Below are 13,190 nucleotides of genomic sequence, written 5' to 3'. Positions count from 1 at the left end.
ACGAAAACATAAAATTATTTGCCAAATACTTTGAGAAACGCTAATAGCCTACCGGAGTTCAAAAGTACGATTTAAAGCCTTGTATTGGAAAATATTGAATTAGATCCTAATTTCTTTTACCGATTGTTCTCTACGTTTAGTTTTATTAATTTACGTTTGTTTTCTTTTCGTTTCCCTTCTTCTTCTTTTCTTTTCGTACCTTATGCTTCCTTTCTTGATGATTGAATTAATACTGCAACTCTTTACGGGCAGTGCTATCTAAGGGTGCAGTCAGTTTACAGTCTGTAAATTGTTTTTTTGTTAATAAATGAATTGAAGTGAATTGAATTGTATCATTCATACTTATACAATTTTCACCTTTGTTACTCGTATTTTTAACCAATTTCAAATCATTATTGTATTAATTTATTAATTTATTAGACCGTTATTACTCTTGCCAGTTCAAATGCCAAAATCAATATCACAAAACATGATTGTTAATTTTATCAATGTTGTCTTTATTTTGTATTTTTCATTTTAGACATTGACAGAATTCAGTGTTGTACGTAAATGTCGTCACCGTTGATGAACAACGGTGAATTCCTAACAATAATATTCAACCACCATTTACTATATGCTATCAATGAAGGTGTAAAACTGCAGTCTAACAATGTCAGGAAGATATCCAAAAAGAAAACGATCAAATAGTTCATACGATACTTTTAAACGGCTCTTGACTAAAACACTGAGAATTCAGACTAAAGCATGGATGTGAGGGTATAGCCATATTTTAAAATATTTCAGCTCCAATTTAACATGGGATTTCCAAGAATTTCGGATTTTTCAACGTTCATATTCAAACCAATATTACAAAATTCAACCGAAACCACATTAAAAATATCCTCTAGACTAGGCACTGACCAATTCATGCTTAGCAAGTAATCTAGATAACATAACACTGACACATTAATCACTTTTGCAATACACAAGGTGGTATGCTGTCATGAGCTGGTAATCGTACCCTGTTTTCTAACTAGACACAGGGATATTGGGCTGGATGACTTAATCCTTGTTATTCAGGCAAACCTTAATGTGACGACTTTTATAAAACACTAAAACTATAAGAAAAGTTATGACTCCACACCTAACCAACTTAAACAGAGCCTTTAAATGAATAAATATACGGAAAACATTGCTAGTATCATACCCGTTAGTATTAAAAATTTCTCCTTTAAAAATATACTCTACCAATACTAAGCAAAATGATGTCATCGCCTGGAGGAAGTCTTTTGAGTATCATGAATTATCAACAGCTAAAAAAAAATTTGATAACCCGCGTGGTACCGTAATAGAAAGATTTTAATTACATCTATAGCCACAATTACTAATTTTTTTTGTTGGAGGTTCGTATCAAGAAGATGTTTTGTTCTTTAGTTTTCTTACTTTATGTTAAGTTATACCAGACAAGACAACAACCCTGACATATTTCGATTTTGTCTGGGAAATACTTTTGTTCTTTTTATTAAATTAAACTTCAGCGTTACTATTACAGCAATTTTATTGCTAATAAAAGTGACTAGCGAAATCAAATAGGGGTATAATTCCAGGGCGTGGAATATCAGAAAGAATAGGACGTGGTCTCTATTTCAATTTCATATTTTCAGTGATTTTTATAGCACTATTAACTATTACCTCTACTATTCGCTGACTCATTTCTTGATTTAATATTTGCTTGCAAAATGTACAGAGTGAATTAGCAGGGTCAGATGTTGGCTAGCCATATTTGTTTCAGATTTTCGGGTGAAATTGGGAGTGAAAGCAGGATTCAAAATAGAGGTTTGGAAAACCAGCTTAATTCTTAGTTGTTTTTTTTCCCTATGCTCTTAACCTCATTGTCAGGGGATTTGCAAAGTCAAAGCATGAATAATCCCAAAACACAATAGATATCAAACTAATGACGGATGTTTAGCTCTCAAAAACTTGTATTTACTTGAGAAAGGTGAATTGGTACTCTTATCATTTCAAGATTCATATCACTAGCTCGTTGAAAAGCCAAGAGATTTGCTTTGTCTTACAGTTTTCGGCTTCTTAATTTATGGTAATGTTGAAAATTGGAACTCGGGATAGCAACACTTACGTAAATTGGCAAGTGCATGTAGCATAGCATAAGATTCAATTTTGTCAGAATACTGGTAGTATAAGTTGCATAAATGCGGATCGACCATTAGAAGCAGGTTAAAAGGTCCTCATAACATACTTCTTATGAGAAACGCATGAAGACAATTTTCAGATGCAAAATTACACTTAAATTCCCCAAATAATGGACAGCAAGCCTTCTTCCAAGGTGACAGCCTTACAGTCTCATTAAGAAGTTTAATTTCATTGTGAAAGTCTTATTTCACCAGACTGTTTTTTTATAATTTTTGGATAAATAAACTTAAATCACAATAATGTCATCCCTTTTATTACCAATAGAGAAATCAGTATTTTTAATACTTGTAGCTTGGTTTTGCACACAGCCCCTAAACCTACAGATTGAGAGTAATAAACTAGGTGGATAGGTAGTGAGATGAGTAGTGAGAATGGGTAGCTGGGGAACTCAATAACAACCTATTCAACATATTTAGAAGACCAGTTTATCATGGAATAGAAATTTTTCTGTAGACACAAAACATAAAATTTCCTTAGAATCACTTCTAGCAGTGGTAGCGTCTCTCTAACCTTGTGATTTAGCTTCCATGAAAAACTCAAGACCTCAGTTTCACAGGCCATTACGAGCTATTGGCTTAAGTCTGCTGTATTTTGATTTTCAAGGCATATATAATAATATCTACCTGATTTCCAAATGGCGCAGCTCACTTTGTTTGTAGAGAAAGAAGTCTATGAACTGTCAAGTTTCTCAAAAATACATTTTGAGCTACGCTTGGACAATGTTTTGCTTGCTGAATATCAGCTTTTGGGCAATAATAGAATTTGCGTGGGTAAACAACGTTTAGTATCAACTAGAAATCTTTCTCCTCTAAGCTTAGTAAGATTTTCTAAGACACAATTCTAGTCCCCTTCCAATGAAAAATATAGCTTAAAAACTTGACTGATTCTGCAGCTTTCGGCCTTCTGATAATTCTTCAACAAATTCTTGAGCAAGGTTTCAAATTTGTCTGGAAAATGTTAAATATAACCTACATTTTTTTTCCTTCACATTGACAGACATATTCAGGTCAATATTTTTAAGTGGTCCTGCAATCTTCTCGTCCTAATTTAGCAGTTAACTAGGACATGAGTCCTATAATATTCTCGGCTGATCTCAATATCGACTGGATTGTTCCTGCCTAACCGCAGAATCAGTTACACTTTTAAAGATTTTATAAAATGCTATGGCTTTTGGTCAACTTTTACGGTGAAAGCATTAAAAGGGGGAGCAGGAACAGAAAAAAAGGTTTCTTATTTTTACAGAAGGATGGAGTGGGTTGTGAAGACATACAATGTGTAATATTTCCCTGATCTCAGCACATTTGGTTAACTGCAGATCTAATGTAAGCTGAAAAATGCCACTGAGACTTCTTTTGGGTAATATGTAAGAAACTTGGATACTGATTCTTGGTTTCTACCACCGCTTACACACAATTTTCCAATATCAATGATATTATCTCACTTCTTTCAATATTTGAAACGTCGCTTGTCAGGTGCTACCCCCAAACACGGTGTCATTTTGCCAGCGATAATGTCACCTTGCAAGAACTGTTTGCAGCAAAATTTAACTATTTTCTAGAAATTTGTTCCAATTATGAAAAGTTCGAAACAGATCAGTGTAAGAACTGAAATGTAAGAAATTTACTGGCCCATATTCTTGCTTCAAGCAAATACATATTCATTAGATGACATGTACACAGCTTAGAGACGGAATGAAAACAGCTGCTAACTCGTATACAATACAGGATTTAAGTTTTTAGCCTGGTAATTTTGGGTCTTTAAAATGGCACTAGGAGGATAAACAAAGCAATGCAAAACAGCGTCGGAGGTAATCTTATGAATAAACAAGGCCTTTGTATATAACTCTATAGAAACGACTGATTCGTATTTAGTAAATTAATAGATTTCTCTTTTTGTTTTTTCACAGGTAAAGTTTTGTATGACTTGAATTTTTGTGCTTTAGATTCTAAGTGGCTTTAAATACTGGATCAGTGTCCACTAGACTTTGTTTGGTTAAGCTTTTTAATTTAACTGCAGTCAGAATTGCACATAACTATATTTGAGCTTCGAACAAAAAAAAGATGTTAAAATCTTAGTCATTTCTTTTTTATGAGAAAAGGCAGTTAAACTCTTTTTTTCTAGCATCATGTCTGCACAAAGTTGGCGTAATCCTGAAAGATTCAAGAGACGAGAAAGGAAAACAAAGATTTTTACCCTTAAGCCCTTCATTTCATACAATGCCAGGTCCAGTTGATGAGAATCACTACTACTATAGCCATACCTACTTTAAAACTGCAAAGGTAAAAATTTTGTTTCTGTAAGAAAAACAGATAATTTCTTCGTCTAGTAGGCTATTCCCTTAAAGTGAAAGTAACTACTTTCAATAGTCGAATAGTTGGATGGCCGTTTATACCATGAAACAAAGATAGTGTACTTTGTCACATTAATTGAGCTACTGACCACTATTTACGTCTTTTAATATTACCCACTATTATATTCTTTATTTTTGTTTGTTTTATTCAGTTCCCCTAATTAAGAGCAAAGGCGCAAAACTGTCAATGCGGAAAAGCCAAATTCCAAGAATTCTCACTATTAACTGCTTTGCACTTGATTTCACACAACTAAAGATCAAACAGGGCTAGTTTTGACAATGAAAAGTTAACCTAAAAGTTATATGCTGGAAAAAGAAATTACAACGGGAAAAAAAAAATTAAAAGTAATTTACTGTTCGATAATTTGTCATACATTTTTGTTTTTATTTTTTGCTCTTCTAAAATATTATTTAGACTTTTGAGTGATATTTTGTTATTCATTCTTTCTCAAATACTATGAACAATAAGCATATGATTGCTCCGACAAAATTCATTATTCTACATAAGCTCTATTTAAAAAGTAGGCTAAGGAATAAATATTTTTAACCTACAACACAGGCTCTTGGAATCACACTGAATTTGCATTGAATCTATTTTGGAATATATTTACGACTATTAATAAAAAAAAAATATGCAGTCAGTATTATTTAGTGGATTTGTAAACATTCTCTTATGTATATCCCTATGTGCTAGAACCAAACGTGTAGTCTCAGCTTTAAGGTTAACTGAGCCACAACAAGAGGAAGAGTACCGGGTTGGCTTTTTGTGCAGAATGGACAAAGTAAATAGCCTTAATTTTGCTAATTGCAGGTAGATTATGCTTTTGCCACTATCTGTATCTTACTTGAACCGTCTTATGTGTTATGCTATGTGGGTATTAGGTGGATATTTCTATTTTGTTCACTTTTATTTTCTCCGTTAATGGGCTCTTTTGTGTTATTGCGGGTATTACAGATGTTCATTGAAGTAACAACGCCAAGTTATGCACCAACCAAGAGAATGCAAATCAATAAAAACAGGAAAGACAGAAACGGGCTGATGCTAGTGGCATAACATATAGGAGTATTTCTGTTTGGGCTTTAGATTCTTGGCGTATAGCAAATCAAAAATTCTATTCAATCCTCCTAGCATAAGACCGATAAATCTATCCGTTATATTTGCCAATTACCTCAATGAGTAGGCTTACAAAAGTTATTTCTGGATAGTTTTAAAAGGGTCCATTTTACTCCAGGCATTAAAACAATGTTTTATTATTTAGGTACAGCTTATCAAAACGAAGTTATTTTCTGTTCGTATTAGATCTACATGGATTTTCTTTTTCTTTACTTAATGTCTCTTTCATTTTCTTATTTGTAGAGTTTTTGCTGCCTTAAGACTTCGCTGGTCATGCAAATGAGTCTTTGCTCGTCTTAAGCATTTTTTTATACTTACTATTCTTCTAATGTATTTCTTTCAAATGATTTTTTTATTGTTTTTGTAGTTATACTTTTACTATAGGTTGATTTTAAAGAAAAATGGTTCAAGCACTTCAGAATTTAAAAAAGCTAGATTTTGCTTTGAGATGTAGATAAAGATTGAATAATGAAGTAAAAATTTGGTATGCCATAGCTTTTTGTACCTGTTTTTGAAAATTTCAAACAGTTCGTGGTAACGAACTGTAGTAAGGAGCAACCCGGCTCAATAGTAACCAAAACTCTAGAAAATAGAATTTTGATACCAGTAGCTACATCAAAACAATTAAATTTTAATGCTGATATTAAATATATAAATTTTATCAGGTTTAGTCTTTCTCATCAATAGTTACGAGCCTGAGAAAATTTGCCTCATTTTAGAAAATAGGAGAAAACACCCCCCAAAAGTCATAGAATCTTACTAAAAATCGCACCATTGCATTCAACGTATCAGCAAACCCTATAGCGAAAATTTCAAGCTTCTATCTACAAAAATGTGAAAATTCAATTTTTTTTGCCAGAGCACAGATCATGGGTGCGTGTTTATTTGTTTTTGATTGTTTTTCTGGTGTCATCGTATCGACCAAGTGGTCCTGGAATGTGGCAAGAGGGCTAATTTTAATGGAAATGAAAAATTATGGTGCCCTTTTTAAGTGACTCAAAAAATTGAAGGGTACCTAGGCCCCCTCCCACGGTCATTTTTCCAAAGTCAATGGATTAAAATTTTTAGATAGTCATTTTTTCCGCATAGTCAAAAACCATAACTATGTCTTTGGGGATTACTTACTTCCCCACAGATCCTGGGGGAGGGGCTGCAAGTTATAAGGTTTGACCAGTGTTTACATAGAGTAATGGTTATTGGGAAGTGTACCTACGTTTTAATTTTTTTTTGGTTTGGGGTTGGGGTTGAAGGATATATATACATATATATATATATATATATATATATATATATATATATATATATATATATATATATATATATATATATATATATATATATATATATATATATATATATATATATATATATATATATATAATTTTTTAGACCACACTGCTTTTCCATTTACGAAAAAATAATTGAAGAAAAAACGGGTTTAATTTTTATAAGGCAGTGAACAAAATAAAATATAAACTACACTTTAGCTAACAAAAAAAAAATACTCCGAATATTTCAGCCCCACGTCCAGGAGCCTTTCTCAGTGGAAAAAAAGAAGAAAATTACACACCAACAATTTAAGACTTTTTTTAAGACATTATAAAAATGGCACGACAACTAAAACAACACAAAAAAATATAAACAATAAAATAAATAAGAAACAAAACGCATATTATAAAACAAACACTCCCGCACTGACTGTAACTTAGGAAAACTGAAGTAATCGTTTATATTGACACTTTCCTCTGCCACAATCGGTGTATAAATTGAAATATTATAAAACAAACACTCCCCCACTGACTTTAACTTTAGAAAAACTGAAGTAATTTCTTATATTGACACTTTCCTCTGTCACAATTGGTGTATAAATGGGAATATTATAAAACAAACACTCCCGCACTGACTGTAACCTTAGAAAAACTGAAGTAATTGTTTATATTGATACTTTCCTCTGCCACAATCGGTGTATAAATGGAAATATTATAAAACAAACACTCCCACACTGACTGTAACTTTAGAAAAACTGAAGCTATTGTTTATATTGACACTTTCCTTTGCCACAATCGGTGTATAAATGGGAATATTATAAAACAAACACACCCGCAATAACTGTAACCTTAGAAAAACTGAAGTAATTGTTTATATTGACACTTTCCTCCGCCACAATTGGTGTATAAAATCTTATTTTATAATAAGGAAAAACTATTGAAATAACTAGTTATCTTGATAAAAATATAGATATTTGTAAGGCAGATAGCATGTGCAGATTAAGCTTAAAAAACCTGAACTAACACATTTGCAAAGGCTTTGGATCTTAGGTTGTTATGACTGAGTAAATAAAACAGGCAATATTGATCATCTTATCTCGGGAAAATACAAATGAGACATTATTAACAGAATTAATTTTAAAACGGATAATTCCAGGTTAATTATTAAATCCAAATGCAAGCTGTGTCATTAATAAAAATGGAAAATAAAAGAACCACTTTGGTTTTCATATGCAATAGAATTAAGTTACATCTCTAGCGGATTATGATGAAACAAAATAATGGCAACGTTTTGATCCCGAATTAGACGAATTGAACAAAAACAAAATTTTTACAAAAAATTCAAAATAATCACGAAGTTAATTATATAATTGTCATTTCGCCTCAGTTGATGCTTATATGCTGAAAATATATAAGTATATCAGCTCGGTGTAGCAGTATATCAAATTTATCAGCCAAATCAATGTTGAACAAGTTGGCAGAATTTGTCCAATAAACGATTTATACTATTGCATTCACAAAGGGCATGACTGTACTTCAAAAGCAGATACAAATATAGAAGAATGCTGCTACACCAACTGAAGTGTGTTGAAGACCGTCTAGTTGAGAAATAGAAAAAGAAGTTATGTTATTTTACATTAGTTTTTCACTGACGTAAACAATAGTAAATACAAGATATCATCTAAAATTAAGAAGGTTTGGAAGATACTTTAATAGTAGACTAAATACTTGAAGCGTAATTTTTTAACATCAAAGCGTTTAAACAAATGAAAAGTAGCCAGGAATATCTAAATTATTTGAAAATATTCAAAATCTTTAAGTGGGTAAGAAATCTCTAAGCGGATACAAAAAATATCCATAAATAATTTAACATGAGCCTAAATAATCTTAGGCTCTAATGTTTGACCACCTCGTCTTGAGTCAAGGGCTTTGAAGCCAGTTTCTGAATTTGAAATAGCCGGGATTGTCAATGGATTAAATGGTTCATCATCTTCTGACCTGAACTTATTTCTACTTAAATTCTCATGTTCATTTTTCCTGTCATTACTTCTGCTCTTACGAGATTTTTCATTATTTGTTTTAAAAGTGATGTCTTCCCAAATGCTTAAAATCGTGCATATGCTATTCTTCTTTTGAAAAGTGTTTCATGGCATGACGGTGTTAGATATGCCACGTTCATAAGTGTTTAACTACTTTTTTGGAAAAGCAATGATTTCTTGGCTTCTTATTGTCTTATTTTCAATCAGTTTTTTTTCATTATTCGAACTTGATTTTACTGCAAAGCACTCAGCCGAGCATGAAAATCATTTTAAGTTATTTACAAACTTCTTTTGAATAACCTCTTTCGACTTCTCATTTTGTCGATATAAGACATGCATTTGTTTTAATACCACACATAATTTTTTTTGAAAACTATTCCATATTGGAGTACGTGGAAACATTCCTAGTTTCTATCACGTCTATCTAGTCAAGCTATATCAGTTTATCTGCTCTCTTCTAACACATTTGAAACAGATTCTGGTGTTCCTTAAAGAGCTATAATTGGCAAATACTCTTTTTACTTTAATCGAGATCTTTCCTTAGCACATCTCAGGATTGATGCGTTCTATTCCTAGGCAAATTGATTGATAAGCATCTTTATCTAGACCATCACACTGACCTCATTAAAATGAAAATAATTTAAATAAAATTCTTATAATCAAACTTAAGAGCTTAGTTCAGTCTTATGTTTCATATTCTTCTACTATTTGGATATTATATTTTCTGTGTCGCTGAAGCCACATTCCAAACTATACGATAAACCAAAGACTCTTATACAGGACAATAACTGTTCTCTACTGAAACCCTTGATTGACTTGATACCTCTTTAGTTTGTGTCTTGTACTTCTTTCAATTCCTTGACACTGCATTGCCAACTTTCTGATGATGAATGCAGTAATGTATATTTCATTTCTGAGCATTAATCTTATTATTTTTGCACTTCCAAGCGATTGGAAATATCTTATTTTCTGTCAAAAAGGTCTGATGTCAACCCTTTGATAGCTTAAAACATGGTTTAGAGCACTCTCTTGAAGTCTACAGCGGGGAACCACTTGCTTGCTATCTCGAAGATTATGGAGAATTTGTGGCTAATAATTAACTTTTTCCCGATTTTTGAAGAATAGATATCTCTAAAGAAGGCTTTCCATTTATTTGTTTATGTGGAATCATGTGTTAATTCCCTACCTAGCTTGGAGTTTTTTACTTTTTAAGCTTGCGAACTTATTGATTTAGTATAAGCAAGCTTTGTTAATCGGTTATACAAGCTATTTCTGTATTTTAAAGATACAAAAATATCAATTCAAACGGGTGCTTTTACAAGTTCATTTAAAAATAGAAAATTCACAAAATTTAAAATAAATAAAGGTCAATAATTTGTTACAAAACTATCGAGCATTATGTAAGAATCATGTAGTTTATTAATTCCCACCAGAAAGGGAATTGAAAAACCACACTATTGAACAATTTAGTAGAAAAATCAAAAGGAAACTATTGTAACATTTGAGTTATTACAACACAAAAACGTTGAATAGATGCATTGCACTCTTTGGTCGACAATGATAAAAGTTTTTTTCCATTGATCCATTAAAATGAAACGAATAGAAGTGAGTAAAAAGCGAATGAAAGCAAATTGCACAATATTTTATTCATTGAAGTCAAATTTTATAAGCCAAGCATAAACAAATTAAACGTTTGTGATTTGGCTAGAAAAAATAAAAATAAGGGTGTTTTTTGAAAAAGACTACCCACCAAATTTCACAACTGAGGTGTTTCAAGTAAAAGCAGTGAAATATAAGGACCCTGTAACCTTTGAACTGTCAGATAAAAATAAGGAACTCAGTATTGGTGGTCTGTATGAAAAGGTCCAATAATGGACATAATAATGGACATAATGAATTGTCCAATAGTCCAATAAAAACGTTGGATCCTAGAGAGTTGAGAAGATTATTATTGAGTATAATGAAAAGTAGAGAAACAAAAAATAAATATTATGCATGAACGCTCTTTAAACAACTTAAGTCTCGTGATTAAGCTGTATGGGGTGCTCCAATCGTTGCAGCAGAAGATAAAAATAAAAATATTATTACTGATAAATTACATGAAAATTAAAATGATTTCAAAGGTTAGTTCGCTCTTTAAGCAATGCAGTAAGTTTGTAAGCAATCTATCAAGCTCACTGGTCAATCAGTTTTAACCGGAAAAAAACAAATTTAAATGCCTACGTTGATTCTGAGTAGATGAAGAACTTTTGAGAGAAATCAATCAGGACTATAATTCTAAGAGATTCTATTCTGAAATGAATAATTTCGATTTAAACAATTATCAATACTTAAAGAAGAAATAGATGAATAAGGAACGCATAATCAAAGATATGGAGGAAAGATTTACTATGTGAAATCTAATAAATTATAAAACAAGTTTCAATTTTTAAAATTGATTTAATTATTGGATGTAAGTGATACGATGGAAAAATTATATAGTTTGTTATGTAGCAGAGCTGGTGAAAATAAATTTGATAAAGTGAGAACTCGGCTTATCACTCAAAATAAATTACTAGGAAAATGACTATAATAATCTTGACAACAGCTATATCAGACTTTGAATTTTATGAAGAAAAATAATTTTCTAATAATTTGTTTTTATAATTAATAGTTGAAACAAAAGTAAAATCGGACAGTTCTATACAGGTAATCCGACCACGGTGGATCGACACTCCAATTATGAAATAGCTTGAACTTAATACACACTCAGGTATTCATGGTATCAAACAGTTCGTGGTAACGAACTGTAGTAAGGAGCGATCCGGCTCAATAGTAACCAAAACTCTAAAAAATTGAATTTTGATATCAATAGCTACATCAAAAGAATCGCATTTTAATGCTGATTTTAAATATATAAGTTTCATCAAGTTTAGTCCTACCCATCAAAAGTTACGAGCCTGGGAAAATTTGCCTTATTTAGGAAAATAGGGGGAAACACCCCCTAAAAGACAGGAGGATCTTAACAAAAATGACACCATCAGATTCAACGTATCAGAGAACCCTACTGTAGAAGTTTCAAGCTCCTATCTACAAAAATGTGGAATTTTGCATTTTTTGCCAGAAGAAAAATCACGGGTGCGTGTTTATTTGTTTGTTTTTTTTTTTTGTTTTTTTTCCCCCAGGGGTCATCGTATCAACCAAATGGTCCTAGAATCTCGCAAGAGGGCTCATTTTAACGGAAATGAAAAGTTCTAGTGCCCTTTTTAAGTGACCAAAAAAATTGGAGGGCATCTAGGCCCCCTCCCACGCTCATTTGTTTCCCAAAGTCAACGGATCAAAATTTTGAGATAGTCATTTTGTTCAACATAGTCGAAAACCTTAATAACTATGTCTTTGGGGATGACTTACTCCCCAACAATCGCTGGGGGAGGGGCTACAAGTTACAAACTTTGACCAGTGTTTACATATAGTAATGGTTATTGGGAAGTGTACAGACGTTTTCAGGGGGATTTTATTTTGTTTAGGGGTGGGGCTGAGGAGAGGGGGCTATTTTGGAGGATCTTTCCTTGGAGGAATCTGTCATGGGGGAAGAAAAATTAAATGACAAAGGCGCAGGATTCTCTAGCATTACTATAAGAAAACAATGAAAAACAAACATGAAAACGTTTTTTTCAAATGAAAGGAAGGAGTAGCATTGAAACTCAAAACGAACAGAGATTATTACGCATATGAGGGGTTCTAAAAATACTTTAGCATAAAGAGCGAGGCATTTAGGAGGAGATAAATACCTCGCTCTTTATGCCAAAGTATTTTTAGTAATTTCAACTATTTATTCTACGGCCTTTCTGATTCAGGGGTCATTCTTAAAGAATTGGGAAAAAACTTACGATTTATTGTAAAGAGCGAGGTATTAACGAGGGTACAAACCTCCTCGTATACATAATAAAAATATAAGATTATGAAAGTTTGTTACGTAAGTTAATTCTTAAGTTACGTATATTTTTTACTAATAGAGACGTTCGTTAAAAGTTAAAAGTTCTAGTTACCTTTTTAAGTAACCGAAAAATTTGAGGGCAACTAGGCCTCCTTCTCCGCCCCTTATTTCTTATAATCGTCCTATCAAAACTAAGAGAAAGCCATTTAGCCAAAAAAAAAATAAATATACAAATTTCATTTTAATAATTTATGTGCGGAGAGCCAAAACCAAACATGCATTAATTCAAAAACGTTCAGAAATTAAATAAAAA

At 32.1% G+C, this 13,190-nt stretch overlaps 1 protein-coding gene across 1 annotated transcript in view; it reads left to right on the top strand.

Annotated features, from left to right (window-relative positions):
• The window catches only part of LOC136043786 (glycoprotein-N-acetylgalactosamine 3-beta-galactosyltransferase 1-like), a 136,903-nt gene that overhangs the window by 55,098 nt on the left and 68,615 nt on the right, over positions 1 to 13,190 (top strand). Inside the window, exon 5 of the mRNA XM_065728702.1 lies at positions 4,312 to 4,469. Coding sequence (XP_065584774.1) covers positions 4,312 to 4,469 — 158 coding nt within the window. The remainder of the gene's footprint in view (positions 1 to 4,311; positions 4,470 to 13,190) is intronic.

The sequence above is a fragment of the Artemia franciscana genome, unplaced genomic scaffold (genome assembly GCF_032884065.1).
Source record: "Artemia franciscana unplaced genomic scaffold, ASM3288406v1 Scaffold_995, whole genome shotgun sequence".
Lineage (NCBI taxonomy): Eukaryota > Metazoa > Arthropoda > Branchiopoda > Anostraca > Artemiidae > Artemia > Artemia franciscana.
Note: the sequence above shows the minus strand (reverse complement) of the source record. Positions and strands in the feature narration are given on the sequence as shown.